General features: G+C 40.8%; 2 protein-coding genes across 4 annotated transcripts in view; one reads left to right on the top strand and one right to left on the bottom strand.

The window, feature by feature from the left end:
• Window positions 1–559: 559 nt before the first annotated feature.
• dpf2 (D4, zinc and double PHD fingers family 2) lies at window positions 560–11,709 on the top strand. Of its 3 annotated transcripts, XM_014333541.2 has the most exons (13): window positions 560–667; window positions 2,937–3,097; window positions 3,559–3,666; window positions 4,375–4,553; window positions 4,650–4,742; window positions 4,826–4,904; window positions 5,368–5,409; window positions 6,578–6,601; window positions 7,140–7,277; window positions 7,395–7,526; window positions 7,613–7,725; window positions 7,818–7,899; window positions 9,144–11,709. In XM_014333541.2, exons 1-13 carry the CDS (start codon window positions 636–638, stop codon window positions 9,224–9,226), a joined length of 1,266 nt encoding a protein of 421 aa, XP_014189027.1. In that variant the 5' UTR covers window positions 560–635; the 3' UTR covers window positions 9,227–11,709. The 3 variants fall into 3 exon arrangements, with proteins under 3 accessions (XP_014189027.1, XP_014189028.1, XP_005922237.1); XM_014333542.2 differs by lacking the exon at window positions 6,578–6,601; XM_005922175.3 differs by lacking the exons at window positions 5,368–5,409; window positions 6,578–6,601.
• Window positions 11,710–14,327: 2,618 nt separating this feature from the next.
• LOC102309081 (sodium/potassium/calcium exchanger 3) overlaps window positions 14,328–25,211 on the bottom strand; it is a 32,513-nt gene continuing 21,629 nt past the window's right edge. The window contains exons 9-17 of the mRNA XM_005922174.3: window positions 23,877–23,930; window positions 23,629–23,771; window positions 23,364–23,530; window positions 23,050–23,287; window positions 21,795–21,961; window positions 21,499–21,613; window positions 21,286–21,398; window positions 21,070–21,135; window positions 14,328–20,470 (exon numbers count right to left, since the gene is read on the bottom strand). Of these exons, the coding sequence (XP_005922236.1) occupies window positions 20,360–20,470; window positions 21,070–21,135; window positions 21,286–21,398; window positions 21,499–21,613; window positions 21,795–21,961; window positions 23,050–23,287; window positions 23,364–23,530; window positions 23,629–23,771; window positions 23,877–23,930 (1,174 nt within the window). The 3' untranslated portion in view covers window positions 14,328–20,359. The remainder of the gene's footprint in view (window positions 20,471–21,069; window positions 21,136–21,285; window positions 21,399–21,498; window positions 21,614–21,794; window positions 21,962–23,049; window positions 23,288–23,363; window positions 23,531–23,628; window positions 23,772–23,876; window positions 23,931–25,211) is intronic.

Below are 25,211 nucleotides of genomic sequence, written 5' to 3'. Positions count from 1 at the left end.
GAAAAAAAACCTGTGTGATTTTCTGCTGCTGCAGCCAATCTGCTTCAAGATTTGACACTCGGAGATGCTCTTCTGCATAGCTAGTTTGCAGTGAGTGGTTAATTGAGTTGCTGTTGCTATCCTGTCAGTCTGGCTAGTCACCTCTGACCGCTTACCAGGATCTACAAGGCATTTTTGCCTAGAGAACTGCCACTCATTGAATATTTTCTCCTTTTTGGACCACTCCCAGTAAACCTAGTTGTCTGCCACATTCAGCATCACCTAAATCACTTTTCTTGCCCATTCTGATGTTCAGATTGAACTTCTGCTGGCTGTCTTAACCATTTCTAAATGCCTTAATGCATTGAGTTGCTGCCATGTGACTAGCTGTTTAGATATTTGAATGAAGGTGTACCTAATAAAGTGGCTGATGAGTGTATAAAGAACACTGAACTACATTTTGTGCACTGGAAGCTTTGTAAGTGATTTAAAACATTACTAACATGATTTGCAGCTTGGAATAATAAAACCCCTTGCAATGGCACGGGGCCAGCAGTAGGGGGCAATGTGTTTCACCTTATTCCACCATCTGCCTACAAGTCCTGACAGAGGGCACACATTACCCGGCAGCCACTTTCCCAGTGTATCGAAGCAAGATGGCAGCTGTTGTTGAGAATGTTGTCAAACTGTAAGTGTTGGACTTTTCTACTTACCTTACATGTGTGCAGGTGACACACACAGCCATCACATTGTAACGGCTGTACTATCGTACACCCGCTGTCGTTAGTTAGCTTAGCAGCATTCCAGCTGACTTAGTAAGGTTAGCCAGAGGCGTCGGAGCGTCGTGTCTGTTCACATCCTGGAATGGAAGTGTAAGTTAGCAGACACGCAGCTGACGTTTCTGAAACATGGATCACGAGTCAATGTAGACGAACTTGTGTTCATTTAATCCTTCGTGTATTTTTAGCGGTGTGGCGGCCACTTGTGTTTTTGTGACCAAACGGACGCTGTGGTGCTAACGTCAGTTGAGTATGGCAGCTAGGTGTCACGCTAACAAGCTAAAGAGAGTGTAATTGTGCCTAACGTCGTTAGCGAAGGCTGGAGTGGCTGGAGCGACTAGTTTAAAATGAATGAAAATCCCTCGCTGAAGATTTGAACTCGAGAGCCCGGAGCCATAGCCGGTGTTTCCGATTCACATAAAAGAACTGCTTATAAAGTTTAACGTTTCAAAGACCAGAACACTGTATTGTGCTCTAACGTGCTTCCATTTCCGTCGTCTTACATCGTGTAGCCGTACAGCCCGATTCGGGGTTAATGTCACACGCCAGCTTTACCACGCGTACGTCGTACCTCTACCTGCGATAACTGTGGCAGCACAAACATATAAAACTTACCCGACACACATCAAAATATTTTAATTTGCTTCCAAACTTAATTTCCTTGTGAAATAATACTGACAAAGAATGAAAGATGATGTAATCTTGAAACCAAGTCTGTGCTGTCAAAAACATATAAATGAACTGTTGTTTACATGCTAGATGTGCTGGTTTGAATGAGCTGGTATCCTTTATGTATGCACTATGCTATAGTTACAGTGACAGAAATCTATTCACCTGATTTCTTTTTTAAATTTCTGTCCCCTCTTCCAACCCAAAGAGCCTCCTCCATCAGAAGTTTATTCCTGGTGAAGGGAGATTTAGTTCCCTTTCCATTGGCTTTCTCTTCATAATATATGAAGCTCTTTACCGTATCATGTGAAGAGCCTTTGAGATAACACTGGTGAAATGGGGCTATATGAATATATTTTTTTTGCAACTCAATAGCTGTTTAATTTTTTCCCTTTGCAAGAATAATGCACATCAATCAGCATCACTCTACACATAATAAAACCAGAGCCTATAACTCTGCTGCTCTGAGTATTTCTTCATTTCTGTGGTGTCTCTTTCATAAATCCATCTTCTTCTGCTTATTCTTATCATGGTCACAATTAGGGCTGGACCCTATCCCAGCTACCATAGGGGGAGATGCAGGGCCAACACAGAAAGACAGAAAACCGCACTCACATTCGTACCCATGTAAAATTTTGACTCACCAATTAACCCAAACCCCCTCGGTACATGTCTCTGGGCTGTGGGATGAAGCGTTTTTACATAAATAATCAGACAACATATACGCCACTACAAGAATACGTCAGTACTAGCCAACCCATGTGTGTATCTGGTGTGCTCTCACGCATTTGTGACGGCTTCTTTCTAGTTAATTCACCCTGCCTGAAATGATTTCTCTGGAAAGAAAAGCAAGTGTTCATTTTTGGCTGGACCCCACAGAGCACAGACAGCTTTTTGCAATGTTATTATGGCCTTACAGCAAGTTAAATAATGAAGTCTTTAACTGGAGATTGAAATCTATGAAAAGCTTCTTTAAGGTTTAACACAATTACATGGTTTATTATCTCATCAGGACTGAACTGCTGCCTTCTGGGGGTTCCTGACAGCCTCGAGAGGTGCAGTTGTTGCATCACGAGGTTCTTTGTGCCCCCCCCTCCCCTTTTTTTTTTTCTTTGACACTTGATAGCTTGAGGGAATTGTAAGATGTCTTCCTGTCTCAGTTTGAGTAGCTTGAGCCCTCAGCTTCTTTAAAAGGGATTAAGCAAGCAGCACTCTAACAGTATATTTATGCTATAAACACTGAACACTTGGCTGTGCCTGTGCTTCTACCAAAGCTCGTTGTTGTTGTTGTTGATGCACCAACAAAAGAGCACCTGCTGTTGCACTAAACATTTAGTCTGAAGCACAAAGACTCTGCTTAGTAGGAGGCAGCAGAGCAAAAAAAAACACAAGCAGTTTTAAAATAAACTGAGACCGCACTTGTTTTGGAGCGGCAACAGCTGCTGATTTCTGTCTTGGAACCATAATAGACCTAATGACCAGCATCTGCCTCTGGTTTTGTTTCATCAGGCTGGGAGAGCAGTACTACAGAGATGCCATGGAGCAGTGTCACAACTACAATGCCAGGCTGTGCGCCGAGAGGAGCGTTCGGATGCCGTTCCTCGACTCGCAGACCGGCGTGGCTCAGAGCAACTGTTATATCTGGATGGAGAAAAGACACAGGGGACCAGGTGAGACACCATACGTGAGCGTCGAACTGCTCACCTGCGCTAAAAGCGTTTAAAGTTGTAAGAACTGGACAAAATGAGCAGCAGAGAAGTGATTCAGAGGAAGCTGCACAGATGCTGTGAAGCATTCGTTATTAAGATGAGTGATTAAGTGATTAAGATGAATCATCATTTCCGCTGTTTATCAGAATTTCTCGAAGGAGCTACAAATAACCTCAATGCCTTCAAAACAAAGGACTAAATACACCATGCATGCATGTTTAAAATCACAAACAGAGCTTGTGTACTTAATGCAACTCCCTGGCAGCCAGGTGGTGCCTGCTCGTGTTTAAATGCGAAAATAACCGATTCTGAAAAGGACAGTCTAAGAAAATTCAAACGGAGCCTGTGGATTTTTTTTCCCCTGCCAGTGTGTCAGAACTGTCTGATAACTGTGAACGCCTTCCTGTTCTGCCTTCCCTCAGGCATGGCTCCAGGACAGCTGTACACTTACCCAGCCAGGAGGTGGAGAAAGAAACGAAGATCTCATCCTTCAGAAGACCCCCGACTTATCTTCCCTCCGGTTAAATCAGGTAGCACAGTAGCTCTGAGCAGCTTAGCTTATTCTCCTATTTTAGTGTGTCAGCATTTAAGGTGGATATCAAAGACTTTGCGGGGATGAACATGTGGTGCTATCTTGTAACAGATATCCATCAATAATTAAATCCAACTTGAATTGTACCTGTGCTTACAGTTGTATGTATCAGTGTTGGTGTTGTTCCTGCTGACTAAGCAGGAGAAAACGTGATATGTCGACTAGTTTAAAAGTCAGAAAAGACTCAAAATTGATGCTAATCATGGGGCAAACAAGTATTTGAATGTCGTTGACATGTGTGGCTCTTTGTGCCACGCATAACATAGCTTACACCTTATATCTGATTGGTTTGCTGAGTGCGGCTGACATTAGCAGTGCTAGCACCAGCAGTTTTCTGTCCTTGTGGTTTAACATCCTCATGCTTGTGCAGAATGTGGTCGCACACTGTTCAGAGGGCTGGTTTTGAGGCAGTTTACTCTGACATTGCGTACACACAACGGCTCATTTTCTAGATCAGTGCAGAAACTTGCTTCATGCTGATAGCTCACCGTATCATCTTGTTTGCCACTACACAGAGGAAGAGAGCTGCAAAATAGGCTGGTTTTACCTCACTAGAATATCCCTAATTATTTTTAACCAACTAAAATGTCTGGCACCAACATTTTCAGGTATATTATATTGTGTTTTGCCTTTCCTGATTTCATAGAGCTAGATTTAGGACTGAAGAAGGATGCTCTGTTGTCATCGGATGGCAGCAGCCTGGAGGCCCTGCTGAAGGGGGACTCCTTGGACAAAAGGACATCCGCAGACCTCCGAGGATCTGAGGAGGATTCCAACATGAGTGATTACACCGGAGGCCTGAACCCTGCCGCCCGGATCAGAAAGGTTCTTGTTTTGAGATTTGAAGTAAAGCTGCTATAGATGGAAAAGTGAAATATAATACACCCCATTGTCATGCCTTCCTCATCCCTGTCAACACAGAGAATCATCGAGCCTGACGACTTCCTGGACGACCTTGACGATGAAGACTATGAAGAAGACACGCCTAAAAGAAGAGGCAAAGGGAAAGGGAAGGTAAATAACGGCTGTCGATCGATGTGGTTTCTCGATCCCAAGCATGCGTTTAAGGGCGCGTCTGAGTCTAATAATGTGCGCAGGGCCGAGGAGTGGGCAGCAGCAGGAAGAAGCTGGACACGGCCGCACTGGAGGACCGAGACAAGCCGTACGCCTGTGACAGTGAGTCCTGTTGGCTGAGAGTAGAGCATGTGAATACAGCTCCGAGTAGAAGGTCACCGCAGGTGTTCATAGCTGTAATGTTTATATCAGCTCGAGTCCTCATTAACTATCACATTTTAATTCACCCTCTTCTTTTTCTTTTCATGTGTTCCATCTTTTCTCTGTTCTTCGTTAGACTTCTTATATCTGATATTTACAAAGCTAGTCGATCTGTATTTTTGCCTCTATGATGTCATACTTTAATTTACAGGTATTTCCATGTGCAGGGAGAGAAAAAAAGTCTTCCTCTTCTTTGGTGTTGTCAGACTGCTTGATGTGTTTTGTTTTTTCCTCTTTTGTGAAGCCTTTTCACTTTGAGCTGCAGTGCTCAGTAGGTCATTGCCGACTGACTTGACTGATCCTCTGTCGGTCTGAGTCTCTGTCTGTGCTTTCTCTTCTCCTTCTCTTCTCTTCTCTCTTTCAGACACTCTCAAACAAAAGCATATTTCAAAACCTTCTGAAAGAGGTATACTTCTCTTCATTCCTTTTCACTCCAGTCTGCCGTGTCTTTTGTCTTTGCTGCCTGTTTTTATTTTCTGTCTGTTACCAAGTAGATTTGCTCTTTGTGTAGTTCAGTTCATAAATTAAATGTTCTGTTACACACATCGTCCTGAATTGTAATTAACTACATTTGGAGAGCGTAAATGCCCTGTTATTATATGCTTTACCTAAAGTGTAGTTTGTAATCATGTAATCAGCCACATATACGAGTCATCTCAGCTTACAGAAGATTAGCAGTGGCCTTTAAAAGTTACTTTTTCCACCCAATCTGGCCTTGAACCTCCTACAGATTTTGATAAGCTGGAAGCTAGATCCTGCTGCTGATGTTTTCTTCCCCTTTTGTGAGTGCGTGTGCTGTTTTTTCCCCCCTGTGTTATGTTAATTTTGACTGCATTTCTCCTCTTCACCACCTCTGCACCCTGTAAAATCTCATTCCATGTTCTATGTGTTCGCTTGATTTTTGAGTCACTTTAATGTCTGCTTGACTTTATGGGGAGTATTTTGTTTTCTCCCTCCCCCACCAACCCCACCCACACAAAAAATAGTTTCTGTTTGGTTGTTAGCCTCTTGGTTAGATGCTTCCCGAAAGTCGAAGACCTAGGATTGCTGGACTTTTGAGGAAATGAAAATTAGAGAAAGTGTGGAAGTGAAAGAAGAAGTACTGTGTTTGACTGCTATGACAAACATCACACCCTCCCTGTGACAACGGCTTCACACAGTGGCATCTTTGTTCTCCTTTAAGTCAGTAAATCCTCCTTGCACAATCCCACTGGCTTTCTCAACTGTTAAAAGAATACCAGTTCAAATCAGAAACATGATGTTTTGCAAAATGGTGACATGCGTTTCTTAGTTTTGTTTCAGTGCAGTGAGGTCTCGAGTCAAAACACTGTCAATGCTTCTAAGACCCTTAAACTGAAGAAGCTAAAGCCAAGATCAGAGCAGTTCCAGCATATTAGCTGCAGCAGGAGTGGTCGAGATGCTGTCTTATTATTGTGCTTTACTGTAGATTTCGAGCAAAGAGGAAGCTTGTCTCAAGTAAACAAATAAATACATAAATAAAGCATGTTGTTCATCTTTCCTATTATTTCACCGCCAGTTTATCATGTCATTGTGCCAATTTTGATACTCAACAGAAAGCAGGAGACATCAGGAACCTGGTGGGTTCTTAAGTGATTTCTCTTCTCCCTCCCCCATCATCACTTTACCACATGAAAAGTTGTTGACATGTATTGAGAGAAACCACCATACGAGAGTCGTAGCTTTCTGTCTCGCTGTGTCACTAGTCTATGTTGTGTCTAATTTTTTCCTTTATTCACATAGTCAAAGGCATTGTGTCAGTTAAAAAATAGAAATACTAATAGTTGTATCAATAATTGAAAAGTAACTGTTTTTCAGTTACAGCAGTTAAATATGTGCATGATATGCGGCTACATTGTAAGTAGGACACTGCTGCAAGAGTCCTTTGATCATCTTAAGATACTTTTAAAGATGCTAATTATGATAATGTGAACAGTAGGAAGGGTTTCACCATCCTCATCAGCTTTAAGATGTCCCATGATAGCACTGTAAAGAATAGTCCTTTTCTCCATGAGTCACCCTCACCTTCCTCCACTGACGTGGTAGAAACACCTGATTTGACTGGTCTGTTCTTTGTTTTCATATCATACATGTCGTATTTTGTGGTTTTGGTGGCAGTCTGTGGGAAGCGCTACAAGAACCGTCCTGGCCTGAGCTACCACTACACCCACTCCCACCTGGCCGAGGAGGAGGGTGAGGAGAAAGACGACATGGAAATGAACGAGCCCGCCCTGTCGCTGCCCGAGGAGCCAAAAAGTAAGCGACAGCGGCGCAATGTCGATTCGGAGGAGTCGTCAGTTGATTATCTGAGGTCACAGCGTCGGTGTAACTGATCATTGATATTGGCCTGTATGTTTTCATCTTCCCACACAGCTCCAAAGAAAGGTCCAGATGGGCTCGCGTTGCCTAATAATTACTGTGATTTCTGTCTGGGAGACTCCAAAACTAATCACAAGACCGGCCAATCAGAGGAGCTGGTGTCCTGCTCTGACTGTGGACGTTCAGGTAAATAAGAGTAGCGATATGAGAAAAGCCACGCAGCAAGTATTCTTGGAAAGATGTAACGTGTTTAAACGCTTTTCTCGACGCAGGCCACCCCTCCTGCCTGCAGTTCACTCCTGTAATGATGGCCGCCGTCAAGACGTACCGCTGGCAGTGCATAGAGTGCAAATGCTGCAACATGTGCGGCACATCGGAGAATGATGTGAGTCGTCTTTAGAGATTGTTTGCTTGTCTCTGGGTTAAAGTGAGATCTAGGTTATTTGTGCAGAGAACTGGAGTGTTTTTGTTTTCCAGGATCAGCTTCTGTTCTGCGATGACTGCGATAGAGGCTATCACATGTACTGTCTCAACCCCCCCATGTCTGAACCTCCAGAGGGTAAGTCCACCTTTTTTTTCTTTTTTTTTTTTCTTTCCTACTTCCTAGAAAAGAATGAATCTGAAGCCCTTTTCACAGATGACCTGCAGCTGCATTTTCTAGATGTCACTCAAAGGTGGTGAATGTGAGATTACAAATGTCTGAGGCATTTATTCTGGACAGGAGCTCGTCTTTAACCTGTCAGCGGCGTTGTGCAAAACGACTCCGTGATGTCGGATTGTGTGAATAGAAGAGTGCGTTTACCACACAGGGTATTTCCAGTAATGCGAACGTGGATTATTTCCTGCTGTGTGCTAAATGTAGACGGGACAGCCGTGGAAAATGTCACATCCTGATTCTCTCATTATCACACATGTCCAAAGTTCATGTGTGAATCTTACTGAAATGTAGAAGCCCAGTTCAATAATAGTTGACTGCTTCAGTGCCATGTAATATTCCAGTTAAGTATACAGTTCATGTGATTTGAAAATCATTGCTTTCTATTTTTATTTACAATTTTAGTGTGTGTGTGTGTGTGTGTGTGTGTGTGTGTGTGTGTGTGCGTGTGTGTGTGTACAAGAACGAGCAGCACTCAGAGCATAAGCCTCCGCCAAGGCAGCTCACTCTCTGGGCATTGTTTACTTTAGGGTAGCATGACAGATGTTTACTTTGATTACACAAACATTATGTAGGAGTAGGTAATGGATAATTGGTGTTGATTTTTAAATAACTGAACATGGCAAAAATCCAACAAAGTTGATTTTTTTTTTTTAAGGTTGAGCAAAAGGACATAAAATATCTGCAATCGCAGTCACGCACATAGAGAGCCAAGTTTACACAACCTGGACAAAAGCCTTCGGACAAAGCTGTAATAAATCTGCTTTTATATCAAGTTTTTGTCTCAGCAGCTTCTGAGAGTTGAAGCTCGGGTTTGATATTTATGATTTTCAGGGTTTTATCGGTTTTTAAGGTTATTTATTTATTTATTTTTTATCATTTTTATCATTAACAGTTTCCCTGGGTCTTTTCACGTGGGTTATCAATAAATCTTCTTTTTTTTTTTTTGGTATCTGTACTGGTTTTATTTTGTTGCATTTATCTGCGACACCTTTAAAGGTCAGTGCGTGAAAATATGGTCGGACATAAACCGGTCCGTGGCGCAAAAAAGGTTGGGGACCACTGATCTAGGGGCCTCTACTGTTCTCCTGTTTAAATGCAGTTTAACATCAGATTTTACTGCCTCTCTCTGTTATTTGGGTACTCAGGAAGCTGGAGCTGTCATCTATGTCTGGACCTTTTGAAAGACAAGGCATCTATATACCAAAACCAGAACGCCCCACCGTCGTGATGGCCGCTCTGGCCCGCACGCACTCATCACCCAGCCGTCCTGCAGCAGCGTCGTTTACCCTTCAAGATAAGATGACAGACTTCCCCGACAAGCTGACCTCAGAGAGAGGGTGTGTTCTGGACATGGATAAAGGGAAGGATTGGGAGGTATACCTTGACCAGACTGGCTTCAGTTACCATCAGATACGACTGTTACACAGTTCCAACCTCAGATTCAGTCCCACAGATTTTTATTTTCACCACCTTGCCACATAAGCAATTTCAGCACCAATCATGTTCGCAGATAGAAGCATAAATAGCCAAATAATCCCTTCATGTTCAGCTTTTTTTTTTTTTAATTTTGTTGTTTTGTTTTTTTTACACATGCAAAGTTGCTAAAACCTTGTCAGTGTACTGATTTTATGATTAGAGCATAAATAGAGCTCATTGATATCAAATAGCATGCCAATGCTCACTCATAGTGTAAAAAAAAGACATTTTATAATATTTATATATTTCTATAGTATAAATATATATATATATATTAGTGTTGAGTGTGAACAAATTGGAGCCAGAATGGTTATGATATGTTTTAGAGCCCATTTCATCCAGCACCAGGTGTTGTTTTATTGAACTGTATTTGGCTGGTCATTCGATAGAGTCAAAGGGATTTGCTGAGACTGTAAATAATTTTTCCATGTCATCCGCTGCCTGCGGCCACATAAAGGTACGCAGAGAAACTGCTCGTCGAAGGTGACTCCAAAGGCTGAAGGACTTTAGTTAGTTAGACTGAAGTCCAATGATGGACCCGTGTTTGTGCTGCACTCAGAGCTGCTGAAAGACCTACTAATGTGCTAGTTTCATTTGGCATTGGGGCCTTTTTGACACAACTTGTCGGCTCTTCTCCAAAGCAAACTTGATATTGAATCTCTCACCGGGCCACACATCTGGCCTGTGTTAGACAGATGTGATAAAGTCGAGTCGAATACAAATCCCGCTAGCATTATCAGCCCCATTAAAGGGATAATCGCTGTGTTCTAGCAGTTTGCTGATGATGCACCATATCCATCGTTCTGTTGATGTGACACCACTAGATTTCTTTTTTTTTTTTTTTTTCCTTCTTCTTCTTTTTTTAATCTAAGGACAATGTGACCTCGATTATGGTCACTTGCTGACAATGTAAAAGCAACAGAAGAGCCCTTTTAAGGAGGCAGGGATGACAGGGACTCATGGCTGAGTCTGTTTAGGCTCTGTTGCGAGATAATGTGCGATACTGTAAATGTTCTTTATCAGAAAATGCTATTACAGATAGTGGACTGTGGCAAGAATTATGGATGGCTCCATACTGTAGAAAAGAGATTATAATATGTATATGTTTAATGTGGGGAGATGGCTCTTTCTGTCACTGCTTTCATAGTTTGATTATGCAATGGTTTCCTTCTGTGTCAAGGTGAGAGGAAGTCTGGCTGAACTGCTAAAAGCAGTAACTTTACCTCACACAGAAACAGTATTTAAAGGGTTGAAACATGCTGTAGATAGATGGCACAAAGACTGAGGGATAAATAGTCATGACAGCTGCAGCATCTGCTTCAATAACTGCATAATCTTACAGTTAAACAAGTGCATGTTCAGTAATTGTCAGCACTCGTCTTCTCCGTAGTTGTCTCAGTTAGGCCGGCAAAGGTGTTGGGAAGTAGTGTAATATAAATTAGCCATGCTGTCATGTTTCAATAGCCAACTAACAATTACTAAAGCATTACACAAGTATAACTTGGTTTATTTTCTCATCATGTTTTAAACTTACTGTTTTATCTAGAGAGATGGTGGCTACTAGGATATTTTGCTGGTCTTTTTTTTTTGTTGTTTTTTTGTTTTTTTGTTTTCTTTTTGTGTTTGTTTTTGTATTCATCAGTGATGTTTGCATACCTAATGCGTGGGACATTTCGGGACTCAAGCGGAAGTTGCTTTCTAGTTAATCCTGTGATCCAGGTCTGAACTGAGCTGCTCTCCTCCAAAGCTCCACAACAAGAAGCAAAGTCCATAATGTGATTAAGAGGATAATGGCGTTCAGCGGTTAAGCAGCCAACATCCAAACTAAACTGACATAAACAAGAAGCACGTGCTCGGCTTTTGTTGTCACAGTCGGCTCTTGTGTCATTTTAGTATCAGACTCGGGTTTTCTTGCTTCCAGCTTTGGGTGAGACGCGTTCAACTATAGTAATAACATATTTAACCCTTTCATGTATGCTGTCGGCGCGGCTTTGTACCCATCTTTATTCCTGTGTTGCATGGTGTCCACATGTGTGGGCAGTGAGATTTTATTTTTTAAAAAGAGGAAAATATTTTAGCACAATTCCCATAATTTGTGCATGAAAGGGTTAAATCGAGGTCATAGGTTTACATAGTTGGGGAATTCTCATGGGGTGGATTTTGATTTGGATTGTGATGGAATGTTTTATTGTATGAAAATTTATCTTCAGGAAAATAAAAATACTAAGCACTATAGTCTGCTGTTATTTCTTTTCCTCTTACATCGTGACATTCACTGTGACGGATGGGGAAAAAGTAATGGAAGCTGGGAGAGTTGAAAAGGACATTAGTGTTTACAGGGAGTGCAGAATTATTAGGCAAGTTGTATTTTTGAGGAATAATTTTATTATTGAACAACAACCATGTTCTCAATGAACCCAAAAAACTCATTAATATCAAAGCTGAATGTTTTTGGAAGTAGTTTTTAGTTTGTTTTTAGTTTTAGCTATTTTAGGGGGATATCTGTGTGTGCAGGTGACTATTACTGTGCATAATTATTAGGCAACTTAACAAAAAACAAATATATACCCATTTCAATTATTTATTTTTACCAGTGAAACCAATATAACATCTCCACATTCACAAATATACATTTCTGACATTCAAAAACAAAACAAAAACAAATCAGCGACCAATATAGCCACCTTTCTTTGCAAGGACACTCAAAAGCCTGCCATCCATGGATTCTGTCAGTGTTTTGATCTGTTCACCATCAACATTGCGTGCAGCAGCAACCACAGCCTCCCAGACACTGTTCAGAGAGGTGGACTGTTTTCCCTCCTTGTAAATCTCACATTTGATGATGGACCACAGGTTCTCAATGGGGTTCAGATCAGGTGAACAAGGAGGCCATGTCATTAGTTTTTCTTCTTTTATACCGACTTCTTCCTGTACCACTGCTTGAAGAAGGTGTCTTCCAGAAACTGGCAGTAGGACTGGGAGTTGAGCTTGACTCCATCCTCAACCCGAAAAGGCCCCACAAGCTCATCTTTGATGATACCAGCCCAAACCAGTACTCCACCTCCACCTTGCTGGCGTCTGAGTCGGACTGGAGCTCTCTGCCCTTTACCAATCCAGCCACGGGCCCATCCATCTGGCCCATCAAGACTCACTCTCATTTCATCAGTCCATAAAACCTTAGAAAAACCAGTCTTGAGATATTTCTTGGCCCAGTCTTGACTTCAGCTTTCAAAACGTTGAGATATTTTCTGCCAGTCTTTCTTATTCATTACATTTTTATTTGTCAGTTTTACAAGTATAGAATTATCATAAAGCTTAGCCGGTCAGCATTAGGACTGAACATACACAATTTCCGTAATAGCATCTTCTGTGTATCAGATCACTGAGTAATTATCTCAATTTTCAGTACATATAGGAGTACACCGCACTAGCCCATTTTCCCAATCATTTCTCATAGCAATTTCATCAAGGTCTACGAAGTCGAGTCATACGCGGCCAAAGCGTAAGTCCTTTTCCATTCCAAATAATGTTCTTCACTACTCCCACGCCATTAGGCCTAGTTGGACGCGGTCTGCCTTTGCTCATCTTCGTGGTTTGATGGGCCTTCTGCAGCCAGCCAAAAGTACTATTTCAATTAAATAATATATCTTTATGTGGAGGCCCGTAGGCACAAATTATAGCCAAAAGATACAACAGTATCAAAAAAGAGCCTTCCACAATCTATTTTGTATATCAGCCTCAAACGTATCCACCTCCACCGCCGCTGAGTCGGACTGGATCCTTGGCTACAACCAGACACGGATCACTGGCCAAAGCTCTGCTCATGGTTCATCATCAAACCTTAAAACCATCTAGAGATTTCTTGGCCCATTCTTGACGTTTCAGCTTGTGTGTCTTGTTCAGTGGTGGTCGTCTTTCAGCCTTTCTTACCTTGGCCATGTCTCTGAGTATTGCACACCTTGTGCTTTTGGGCACTCCAGTGATGTTGCAGCTCTGAAATATGGCCAAACTGGTGGCAAGTGGCATCTTGGCAGCTGCACGCTTGACTTTTCTCAGTTCATGGGCAGTTATTTTGCGCCTTGGTTTTTCCACACGCTTCTTGCGACCCTGTTGACTATTTTGAATGAAACGCTTGATTGTTCGATGATCACGCTTCAGAAGCTTTGCAATTTTGAGACTGCTGCATCCCTCTGCAAGATATCTCACTATTTTTGACTTTTCTGAGCCTGTCAAGTCCTTCTTTTGACCCATTTTGCCAAAGGAAAGGAATGTTGCCTAATAATTATGCACACCTGATATAGGGTGTTGATGTCATTAGACCACACCCCTTCTCATTACAGAGATGCACATCACCTAATATGCTTAATTGGTAGTAGGCTTTCGAGCCTATACAGCTTGGAGTAAGACAACATGCATGAAGAGGATGATGTGGACAAAATACTCATTTGCCTAATAATTCTGCACTCCCTGTATTTCAGCTTAAACATTTCTCCAGAATTCACCTTCAGTTTAGTTCTCAGTTAAATAAGTGGCCAAAAAGTTTGGCCGTTGCCCAGTTTCTTTTCTGGTTTCCTCCATTAGACGCTGGTCACCACACTAAACCTTTTCCCTTCTAGACGTCCAGTGGGACTGACCACGTAAAGTGGCACCTTCATCATTTTGCAAATCACTGCTTCTTAAAAGAAATGTTAAGAAAATCAGTTGTTATTGCACTTTTTTTTTATTGCACTCAAGATACAAGAACAGTCTTCTATGATCCAATACAATCTCTATAGCAGTAAATTTGTAGCCTAAAATATTTTCTATTTCCAACATCACAGCAGAATAACCAGAACATTGTTTTTTTTTTTTTATTATTTTGCTTTTTTGTGGTGAAACCACAACAAGTACTGCAGCAAGTCGAGCTGTTCTGACGCTGCTTATTATGAGGTGTGTATCAGGAGCTTACAGCGGAGTGAAAAAAGACTCTGGTGTCACACACTGCTCTAAGTAAACTGCTGGCAAAACAACAAATTTTGATGGATGAAGGATGGAGATGATAGGAAAAAGTTGAATGCAATCATTACCTGATATTCTGTGCTCATATTGGCAATTAAACTTTAAGTATAGTGATACTCAGACTGTGGGGTTGGCCACTTTATGAGGCAAATTTTCACCCAACATTTTATCTCTGTTTGCCTGTAGTGGCTCTAAGATGAAGGCTTACCTATACCTTTTTCTATCATAATAATAATAATAATAATAATAATAATAATAATAATAATGGATTAAGATATTGAGTTGGGAAAACATTACAAACAACAAATCATTGCCCTTATAAATATCACCTGTTTCTGAGTTTTAGTTACATATTTGTCCCTCCTGTGTGAAAAGAACAAAGATCTTCATCATGGCTCTTCACACGCTAACTTTAAAAGTTTGAACTGCACAAAAATTCTAACGTTAATGTCGGCCAGTGACGTGTTATTTACTGATATGCCAACAAAAGTGAACAAGGCCAGTGTTGGCCAATGAATATGCAATAGCAGCTTAATATGTCAGCAATTATTATGATGATTCATTTCTATTTTAAAAAAAAAACAAAAAAACCCCCCCACAAAGTTTCAGCATTGAGTAAACGTTTCCCTTTCATTGTGAGTGCTGCACAAAAACAGACCTCTGAACCTCGACTGCACTCCACCATCTTTGGAACCTGCTCATTAATTTGACAAAATATCAAAGCAAATCGATCTAAAACCGGACTTTGATAACATGCAAGACTGTTGCTGTGATCTGAAATATACAGTTAAGCCCATAAACATTTGGATAATTGACACTTTTTGTAATTTCACCTCTGATGTAAAATCCACTGTGGTGCTGTGAAAACGGTCTAGATGTGATTAAAATGCAGATTTTAGGCTTTGATTCAACGGGGTTTTCATCAGTTGTGTTTATAAATATTAAAAGGATTTGGACAGCAACATTTTAAATAGAAAGTTTGTTTTTAATACTTGGATGAAAACCCTTTGCAATCAATGGCTGGCTGAAGTCTACAGACTTGGTCGCGTACAGAGGCATAATTACAAAAACAATGTCATCATCCAAAATCATGCACACCTAACTAGTTAAAAGTCAAAGTAAAAAGTCTAATAGTCAATTAAAGTTAATTAAAAATAAGCTTCATTTGCCTCCACTGCAGACAACCAACTAAACAACTTGGCAGAGATAAAAGAAATTCACTGTTTTCTGCTCACAAATTTCAAAATTCTCACTGAATTTAAACCTGTAAATAGGAGCGTCGTCTTCTTTGCTCTCTTACGTGAAGTCCAGCCGTGTCAGTGAATCAGCCACGAAACAAAAGATTACCACCTTAGAAAGGTCACTGAACGCACCGGCAGAGCGCGCATTCGTTTCCATTACAATAACTCACAATTAACTTTACATCATGTATTTAAAAAATATATTTAAAAACACCACAAAACTAGTCTCTGTAGGACATTCATTATTGTAAAACTATGTAAATGATTTAACATTTAAAAACAGTAAAAAGTATTGTCCAATAGACAAAGATAATAATTGTACAGCCATTTGAAGGAAGAAAAAAAATCACCTGGATCCCTTTGCTGGAACATTTAAGATTTGAATTCACACAACAAGCTGAAAGAGGACAGTTTGTCCATCAGAAACCAACAATTACACTGTGTATCTGAGTATATATTGTATAACACAAAGCGATTTTTGACACAATAAATACACAGCAGACGCGTCTCTGCGTGTGCGCGCTGTTTTGTGTCTATCCTGATCGGCTGCTTTGCTGCACAATGTTCCACCAAAGTGACACGATCGCATAAAACGTACAAGAAATACAAACATCGATAGTCGTACCTAAACGTGACGTTTCACTAGTAACCTGCACATAAAGTCATTAAAATCTGTGACACTGATATTTTTTATATATATTAGATTTCATAGTAATAAGACCTCAAAACGAAAAAAAAACAACCCCCAAAACAAAACGTAGTACTACTGCTACTCTTTTTACTTACAGTAAGCTGCAGCAACACGTGCTTAGAATCAGGCAAAATTTTCAAAATATTGTGAAACTGTGCATTTCATTTCGGCTGTATTAAAAACAGTCTGACGCATGTATGGTTTCCTGTGGTGCAGGACTAAAAAGTACCCACTTTCTCGTCTGACGTGCTCTGCTGTAACTCAGTGCCAGCTGCTACATTTGAATGCATGTAAATATTTTCACACAAACGTCAGCTACATTCAGAAAATACGAGGCTATTCGAAAATCTCTATTCGTAATCTCTTCGCAGCACGGACAAAATGACTTGAAATGACCAGCTTAAATTGTGCCAATATGATGCGAAACTCCTGTGATGTGATTGAAAAGTTATTTCTTGTTGGTAAGATTCAAAACTGCAGTGGTTTCCCTCTTTTTTATTTGCCTGCTTATGTTTGGACGCCTTCTCTACTTTTAACATTAGGCCTAAAAATTGCCTTTTTTGATAAAGCATATAGGATCACATGACCCTGAAGCCTCCCTTAGTTATGATTCAATACACCTAGACTGCTGGGGGGGCTTCCCATGATGCACCGAGTCTTTAATCCCGACTCACCTTTTTTCATTCTCTATGTGCTTACACACCACTCGGCATTTAATCAGTAGTTATTAATCTCTGTATCTCTTCCAGGGTGACTTTATTGTTCTGTGTCCCTCCCCCTTACCCCCTCACTGGTCAGATGGCCGCCCCTCCCTGAACCAGGTTCTGCTGGAAGTTCCTCCCTAATAAAAGGGAGTTTTTCCTTCCCACTATCGCCATGGCCTTGCTCATATGAGGGGGGTCACCTGATTATTGAGGTTTTCTCCCTATTATTGTGGGGAAAGAAACATATCTTATTCCGTATGATAAAGACATTTTTCTGTACTGTATGCAGAGTAGGATTTTTACTGTTGATGCATTATTTTTGCCCTCCATCCAAGCTGTGTAAACCTTTCTCAGCCGCTTTGATTTTTGTAGTCAGAAATAAAATAAAAATACTGAATTCCTGCGTGAAAATATGTGGATTCAGTATCAGACACAGGTCAGTAAAACGAACCCTCCCAGAAACCATTTGTCCTTGTTGCGATGGTGAAGTCAGCTGGGTAGTGATGTTGTCATGCATTAGCTTGGCTGAATTACCACTGAAAATCTAAATAAATGAAAAAGGTAGAACATGTAAATTTGCTGTATTACTATTGCTCTAAAATGAATGGAGAACAGTGCGATCTGAAATCTATCCAGTAGAAATGGGAAAGATTTGCAGATTTTTCTGCTCTTAGGGTTGCTAACATGTATCGCCAAATAAATCTTGGTTGGTGCTGGACTGGATCAGCTGGGGGGAGGTGATTGGTTGTTGGCCCTTTCAATGTGCCTGCAGGAGTCTCATTAAGAGTAGAGAGTTTTTGAAGAGATGCCCTCAGAGTGCGCCAACCAAAACTCCAGATCAATGGCAGTTTGTCAGCATTTCCACATTGACAAGTTGCACTTATACACCTCTATATTTCAGAGAAGAGTATTTACGTCTCTGCGTTTTCTTGACCGATTTAGTTCTGAGTTTATTTTCAGACTAAATACAGACATAAAAAACTGTACTAAGAGCTTAAGTGATTAATACTTTGCTATAAGTTATATTGGAGTTTATGGTTGTTTTTTTAAAATTTTTTATTTCAAATTAGAGATGAACGGATATTTCATGACTCCGAGTCCTGGACTATAATCCAGGATTAAGGGCTTGAGTTTTTAGTTTTACAAAGATAACTATCTTTGTAAAAGATAGTTACAAAGTTACACTTTGTAAAGAAGTTACACTTCTTAGCAGGAGTAACTTGTACAAATCTAAACCTTTTCATTGTTCTATAATTATTAATATAGCTATAGCTAACTTTTGTACTTAGTCCTTATGTAAAATTAGCAAGTCAGCAAAGCCTACTAACTGGACTGAATTATTGACTGAACACTTAATCGCCCCAGTATGACACAGAGTCATAAACATAAACCACCGTGAATCTGCATTGGTGCAAATGAAAGTGACAAGTGCAGTGGCTTTTTTAGATTTGCTTTTTCTAGTTTTTTCTAGTTTCGCTTTTCTGCTAGACTCCTTGTTAGTAGTGGTAGCATGTGATGGTACCTGAAGCCCATTCAGGCTACATGGGGCTGGTCTGTGAGAACAGGTCCCACTAAAGGAGACCAGGGCCACCTGTTTCAGAAACATGCAAGAGTAACCCATTGGAGGTCATTTGCAGCGCTCTAGAAGTACTCTTCTTCCTCATTGTATACAGGAGAAGACAGCAGTCTTGCAGCAGGATTGATGAGTTTTGTAGTGCTCTCTCTCTCATATAACAGCCTACTTCCTTCCTTACAAAAGCATCAAACGATGTGTCATCCTGCTGAAGCTGGACAACCCGTAAACCTTGAATGCAACTGCAACTACTGTGACAAGGAAGTTGGCAAAAGGCGAATCTAGAGAAAAATCAGTCAGGAGATAGTCAGGAGAGAGAGCTGCTCTTTGGGGGTCATCATCTTCTTGTTACTTTCATTTGCACCAAAACAGGTGAAATGTATTCGCAGTGATTCCTAACTGGACAGAGCAACAGACCAGAAGTTTAAATGACTTTGTGTTACACTGAGATGAGCCAGTGTTGTTCTCAGACATGTAACAATGACTAGTTTGCAACTGAAGGACTTAAACTGTCTTAAACCCCAGAGGAACTTTCTTTTAGGCAACCAGCACCTTAAAGTAACGCAGAGTAATAGTAGACCCTTTCTACCTTCATGATCGAGCAGTGATTGAGTATCTTGCATTTAGCTATAAATGGCTTACACTCATGTAGCATTTTATGTTTTAATGAGCAAAGTTGTCTTTCTGTCACACGTACACTTCTTTAAATCTGACCTTATCTGATTTGATTGTTTTTTTTTCTTTTAATATTCTTTTAATATTACAGTTTTGTAAATCATGTGGCAACAGTGTCAATACTCTTGTCCATGTTTACGACTGGTCATCTGCAAACACAGTCCCTCTCACATGAACTCAGTCATTGCTAATTAAAAACAAACCCTGGGTTGACTTTTCTGAGTTAACCTTGTCAGATTTATTGGGTTTTCTGATGTTAGGATAACTGAAGCCAGATAAGAAAACATCCCTTTTAAGGTGGACTTGCTTCAGAACCCAGGCCTTTGGTGCACCTCATCTCCAAACCAATTTAAAATGTTTTTTAAAGCAATTTAGCAAATTAGTCCACAGCTGACAAATTTAGCTGCCACGTGACCTAATCATGAGCTTCATCCATCACCTGAAAGCAGAACAGCCAATCATCAGTCTAGCACCGACCATAAAGCTTTTATAATAGCACGTTAGCAGGAAAGGAAAGCAGAGTGGCTGCTGTAATACTTACACAGAAAAACAAAAATTCAGCTCAGTTCTCTGTACAATTATCATCAAAATATTGGCCATTAAATAACCACACCATTGTGCAACAACAGCACTTCAACATCTTTTAAGTTACGTAACTTGTTTGTGTTTTTTTAAATATCACTAAAGGCCCAACAGATCTGCTGCTTCCATCTGCCACATTCCTACATTTTCTGCTAGATCACCCAATTTAATACCGAAAGACTGCTTTTAAACACTCCACTGTACAAGAAGGACCAAAAAAAAAGCTAAAACGTTTTGTGTAGTTGCATGTGTACAGTATCACCCTAACAAGTCCCACTGAGTTGCAGAGGAATTAATAAGAGGAATACATCAATGCCGTCACTTTTTTTCACTTTTTTTGGCTTCAGGAAGGAGGACGTGTGGTAGAAAGGTAGATACTCAGCATGGCGTCTGAGTTGGGTTGGCCTTTGACCTGTAAGCCTCACATCTGCCCAAAGAGGATAGAGCAGAGCAGGAAGATGGCATAGAGAAACATGAGACCCAGACCCAGCCGACGGTCCAGTCTCCAGTGGTTCAGATGAACACTCAGCACCTGCAAGCAGATGCGGAGCATGCAGACATGCTGATCAGGGACAGAATCGCCAAGGGTCCATTTATTTTAAATAAAATTGTCTTTAATGTATCTACCTTTTTAGTTTAGTTTTTGTTTAGTAAAAAATACATAACTGGACAGCTTTCTATTTATATACGTTTCAACCCCAAGGGGGCAGTGCAACATGTTGCAAGCTTTGCTCTCCACCACATCCCGAGGGAAACATCTGGTTCATTAGCTGCAAGCTGCTCCACATGTTTGCCAACTTTGTTAGTGTGGCAACTGGTGCCGAGCACCCAATGCACAGCTGATTTAATAGTTATTTTGTAGCCTAACAAACACACACTGGTGAGTGTATATTAAGTTTGCAGCAATGTTGCAAACCAAAACACTCAAAGAGCCCCAAACCTGGCTGAATGATCTAATAGCATTATTGATTCGTATGACTTTAAATCTGTTTGATATAGAAATGTACTGGGTGGGATTTTTTTAAAAACCCAAATTTAGCAGAGCTCTCTGCTGTACACTTTATACTGGTTACACCTCTCTGAACATCACCTATATATCTGTGCAACCTTTGGTATTTAGCATTTACTTACTGTCAGAAACACAGACGCCAGCAGCAGGATGACAGAATATACAAGTCCTTTATTATTTATGGATATCTGTGGGAAAGAAAAACATCAGTGTTATGACCATCAAGCAGAAGTGAGAAGCTGCAAACCTTCGCTCTGATAACTCGCACAGAAAAATTAGTAACCCGGGAAAGAAAGACGTTTGAAGAGGTGTTACATAAAGATGAATGTAAGCATTACTATTGATCCGTGGTCCACCACAAGTGTACGCAAAGCCCAGGGGAAACCCAAACCCAGCAGGATGTCAAAGATATTGCTGCCTACAGAGTTGGACACTGCCATGTCCCCCATGCCTGAGTAAAGACAGGAAAAGTGACAGAGAAATGCTTAAGTACTTGCCTCACAAAGAGACATAAAAATGAAAGAGAGAGACATCACGCAGGACACATTTACCTTGTCGAGCTACAATCAGACTCGCCATGCAGTCAGGCACGCTAGTCCCTGCTGCCAGGAAGGTTATGCCCATGATGTAGTCTGGGATGTCTAGTGTAAAGCTGATGATGGTGACCTGATAGAAACATATAGAAAATATCAGGATAAAGTTATCTTACTGGTCTATAAAACCTTCAAACTGGCTTAGTTTTTGTTTTTGTTTTAATTTACAAACCAACATGCAGATGTACATCACATCAGTTTCAGCAGGTGTCTGAGAATACAAGAGATACTGTAGACAGAAGACCTGCTCTTACCATCCACACCATGAGGTAGGAGAAGACAGCGATCCATAAAGTGGAGGCCACAAAGGTGACCATGAACCAGCGGTGCCAGCGTGGCAGAATGCAGTTAGGCACAGTGCAGTAGAGCAATAGGCCCAGAGGCCATGTGATCACCCACTTTACCCGCGCACGCCAGCCATCTGTGATGAGACAGCATTTGGACTGTATCAGCAATCAAGGGGTTAACATGATAGAGGAGTAAGATCAATTTAAGGCAACAACAAACTGACAAATTCTAGCTATATTTATTGAAGGCTGTTCAGAGGCCAGCGAAAGCACAAGTAATCCCTGTGACTACTCTTGGGGCTTCATGATATCCTTAATGTGATTATCTAAGGTGCACAGCTCTCTGTCCACCCCGCCTGGCGTTTAAACCTCCTATTTTTAAGGGGCAGCCAATCAGAAGAAAGTTGATTTAGAGGCAGGGTGGCCTTAAACAGGCAGGAGGTAAATGGGTAAACTCGGGGGCTGCACAGAGATGAATAAGGATTATTTTTAACCTTGAATCGTGCAGCGCTTGTCTAGTAGAGCAAAAGACTATGGAGTAAGAAATGAGCATTATAGCACAATCATTAATCAGCTAATCAATCAAATCATTATATCGAACTTAGAAGCAACAAGTGTTATTACACATTAAAAAATGAACAGAAAACCAGCGAGAGCTTCATGTGGAAAACTCTTTTTTTATTGCTGAGGTATATAGTTAAGGGCCTCCCTTAGTTATGCTGCAGTAGGCCTAGGCTGCTAGAGGCTTCCCATGGTGCACTGTGCATTTCTTTTTCACTCACTATGTGTTTATACACCACTCTGCATTTAATTATTAGTTATCATTAACCTCTGGCTCTCCTCCACAGCGTGTCCTTGTCCTGTCTTCTTTCCCTCACCCTCAACAGTCAGCTCAGATGGCCACCCCGACCTGAGCCTGGCTCTACTGGAGGTCTCTACCTGTTAAAAGGGAGTTTATCCTTCCCACTGTTGCCAAAGTGCTTGCTCATAGTGGATCGTCTGACTCTATATTATTGTTACTATGTTACTAATAATACTGAGTTATCATTGTAGCGTCTTTAGCTTACAATATAAAGTGAGGCAACTGTTGTCGTGATTTGGTGTTAACGGAATTTAACATTTGCTTTTTGAAAAGGAAGCAAATGTTTATGAAGTCCTAGCCCTATCTAGCTCATCTTATGTATCTGTTTTGATTATACAGTCTAAAATATACATTCCTCACCTGGAATGCGCACTGGACTGAAAATCCCATCTTCATCGTCATCTTCATCTTCTTGCTGGCACACCTCGGTCCCTGGCTTGTCTCCTGACTCTGTGTTGACCATGCCGGGTCTCCCGCCTCCGTTCTCCAGACTGCAGGAGGCTGTCCTCTTCAGACTGTTGCTGGTGGACCCCCCTCTTGACCCGGGTCCGGCCTCAACGTCCCGTTGATTTTTTGAAATACGGAGCAGTCTCTGTCTCTGCGGTCGAAAAAGATCATTTAGAATTTTTTTTTTCTTGTGCGCGAGTGCGTCACAGTATGTGAGCATTAAATACCTCACTGATGAGCATGCGTCCGGCCATGGAGAGCCTGGTGCGGGGTGAGAAGTGGGGGGTGATCATAATCCGCAGGCCGGCCTCTGAGAATGACAGTTTGTGAGGGTTGAGGATGAGAAGCTCATCTACCATGACGACTGGAGAAGCCTCCTGACCATGGGCTTGGCCTGTGTATGAGATGTTGCCAATGAAAAGCACAACACATAAAACTACTTCATTCACACTCGACATACAAATCATTTAAAAAAACAAAACAAAAACAAACCTTTGTTGAGAAGCACCATAGATGTGTTGCACGCCGAGGTGTCTTCTCCCAACTTGTTGTCTCGCCGTTCTTCTGATCGGAGGCAGCACGGCCTGATGCTCCTCAACCGACGTGTCACAAACACAAAAATCTGGGAGTTGAACCTGTGACAGAGCAAACCACCATCTTACACCATCCAAGTATTCTTACAACTCACACATATGGAGCTTTACTGACTGATGAGGAGGTTTTGTCTTCAGGAAACTTACTTCATGATGATAATGTAGATTCCATACATCGTCATTAGCAGTAAGGACTCCCACCTGCACAGTGAGCAGAACGTTTATGTAAGTCTGACCTTCACAGAATCAGTGTGCATTGGGAACAACTTGGGGTTCAGTATCCTGCCCAAAGACTGGAGCAGTCAGGGATTGAACCATCAGCCTTCCAATTAGTAGAGGACCTAAGGCTAAGATTCAGCTCGTAATGCTGCACACTGCATTTTTCTGGGGGGTTATTCCATCTGTATTTCAAATGTGAACAATAACGTGACTATTTTTTTATTCATATTGGGAAAATGATGGAGAAAACACCTTTACAAATACTTCATATAATACTTATGGAAACTTTGAAAAAGAGAGATTTCTTACCCGAGGAGGACTATCACACTATTTTCAGATGAACATGTTGTGTGTGTTTTATTCCAGCTTTAATATCCCTGAAATCCTTCACTTGCTTTAACTCTTTAAAAAAAATCTCAAGCTGTAATAAAACTCTGTGGTTTCTACAGACCTCAAAACCTGCTGCCAGAGATGCCACATACAGATTTCAAACTTTCTATGTTAGCTACACTCCAGGGAGTCCATATTATCAGAGCCACAGTCTTAGTATTAAGTGATATTAAAAACCGAGGACCAAATTCAAGCAGTCGAGCCATTTTTTATGATGGAATTTAAATATCCCTGCTGAATAAAATGCTATGAAAGCATCTATAATCACTCCTACTTTCATCCCCATCCCCAAGTTCTTCTTCTTCTTTTTTTTTCTTTTTTTTTCGAAAACTAATGACAGTATTGACCTCAAACTCTCCAGAATTCCTAATAAGAATTCCCTGAATTTTTGTTTTCCTTAGCGTGAAAAGTCTCTTGATAAATTGAGAATGACCCTGGATCGCTTTGTTTAGTTAGGATAATTTAATTAAACAGAAACAGCTTAAGTCTATCCAGCTCTCTTGACCACACTTCCTCCTCTTCACTGATTGGTTTGTGTTCTTCTTTGGTCATCTTTTATTCACAGTTTCACTCTGTCACAGTGTAGCAGTTCAGTCTTGAAATGTATTTATTTATTTAATCTTTTTTTTAAAGATAGAAATGTGGGACACATTTATCTTTTATGTTTCCCCTTTTTGTTTGAATATTTATAACTATAATTTATGTATTTATTTAGAATGGATGGATGGAATTTTGCAAATTTAAGCATTTAACTGTAAATTCAGGCTTTTATTCATTTCCAACACTTTGATCAGATGCCCATAATGAAAGTCACCTTTGTATTCTGAACCTCTGAATTACCAGAAACCACCAAAAACATGGCTTTAAAAGTCC

Source organism: Haplochromis burtoni, unplaced genomic scaffold, assembly GCF_018398535.1.
Source record: "Haplochromis burtoni strain Fernald_Lab_line unplaced genomic scaffold, NCSU_Asbu1 Contig_56, whole genome shotgun sequence".
In the NCBI taxonomy this organism is placed as follows: domain Eukaryota; kingdom Metazoa; phylum Chordata; class Actinopteri; order Cichliformes; family Cichlidae; genus Haplochromis; species Haplochromis burtoni.
The sequence above is the reverse complement of the archived record's forward strand: the minus strand, read 5'-3'. Positions and strand labels throughout refer to the sequence as shown.

What these genes read in the sequence shown, in the direction of transcription:
- dpf2 (XM_014333541.2), top strand. Translation starts at nt 636, where the DNA reads ATGGCAGCTGTTGTTGAGAATGTTGTCAAACT. An exon ending in CAAGCCGTACGCCTGTGACA is followed by an intron (nt 4,905 to 5,367) that starts GTGAGTCCTGTT and finishes TCTCTCTTTCAG; the next exon opens with ACACTCTCAAACAAAAGCAT. An exon ending in GCGGCACATCGGAGAATGAT is followed by an intron (nt 7,726 to 7,817) that starts GTGAGTCGTCTT and finishes TTTGTTTTCCAG; the next exon opens with GATCAGCTTCTGTTCTGCGA.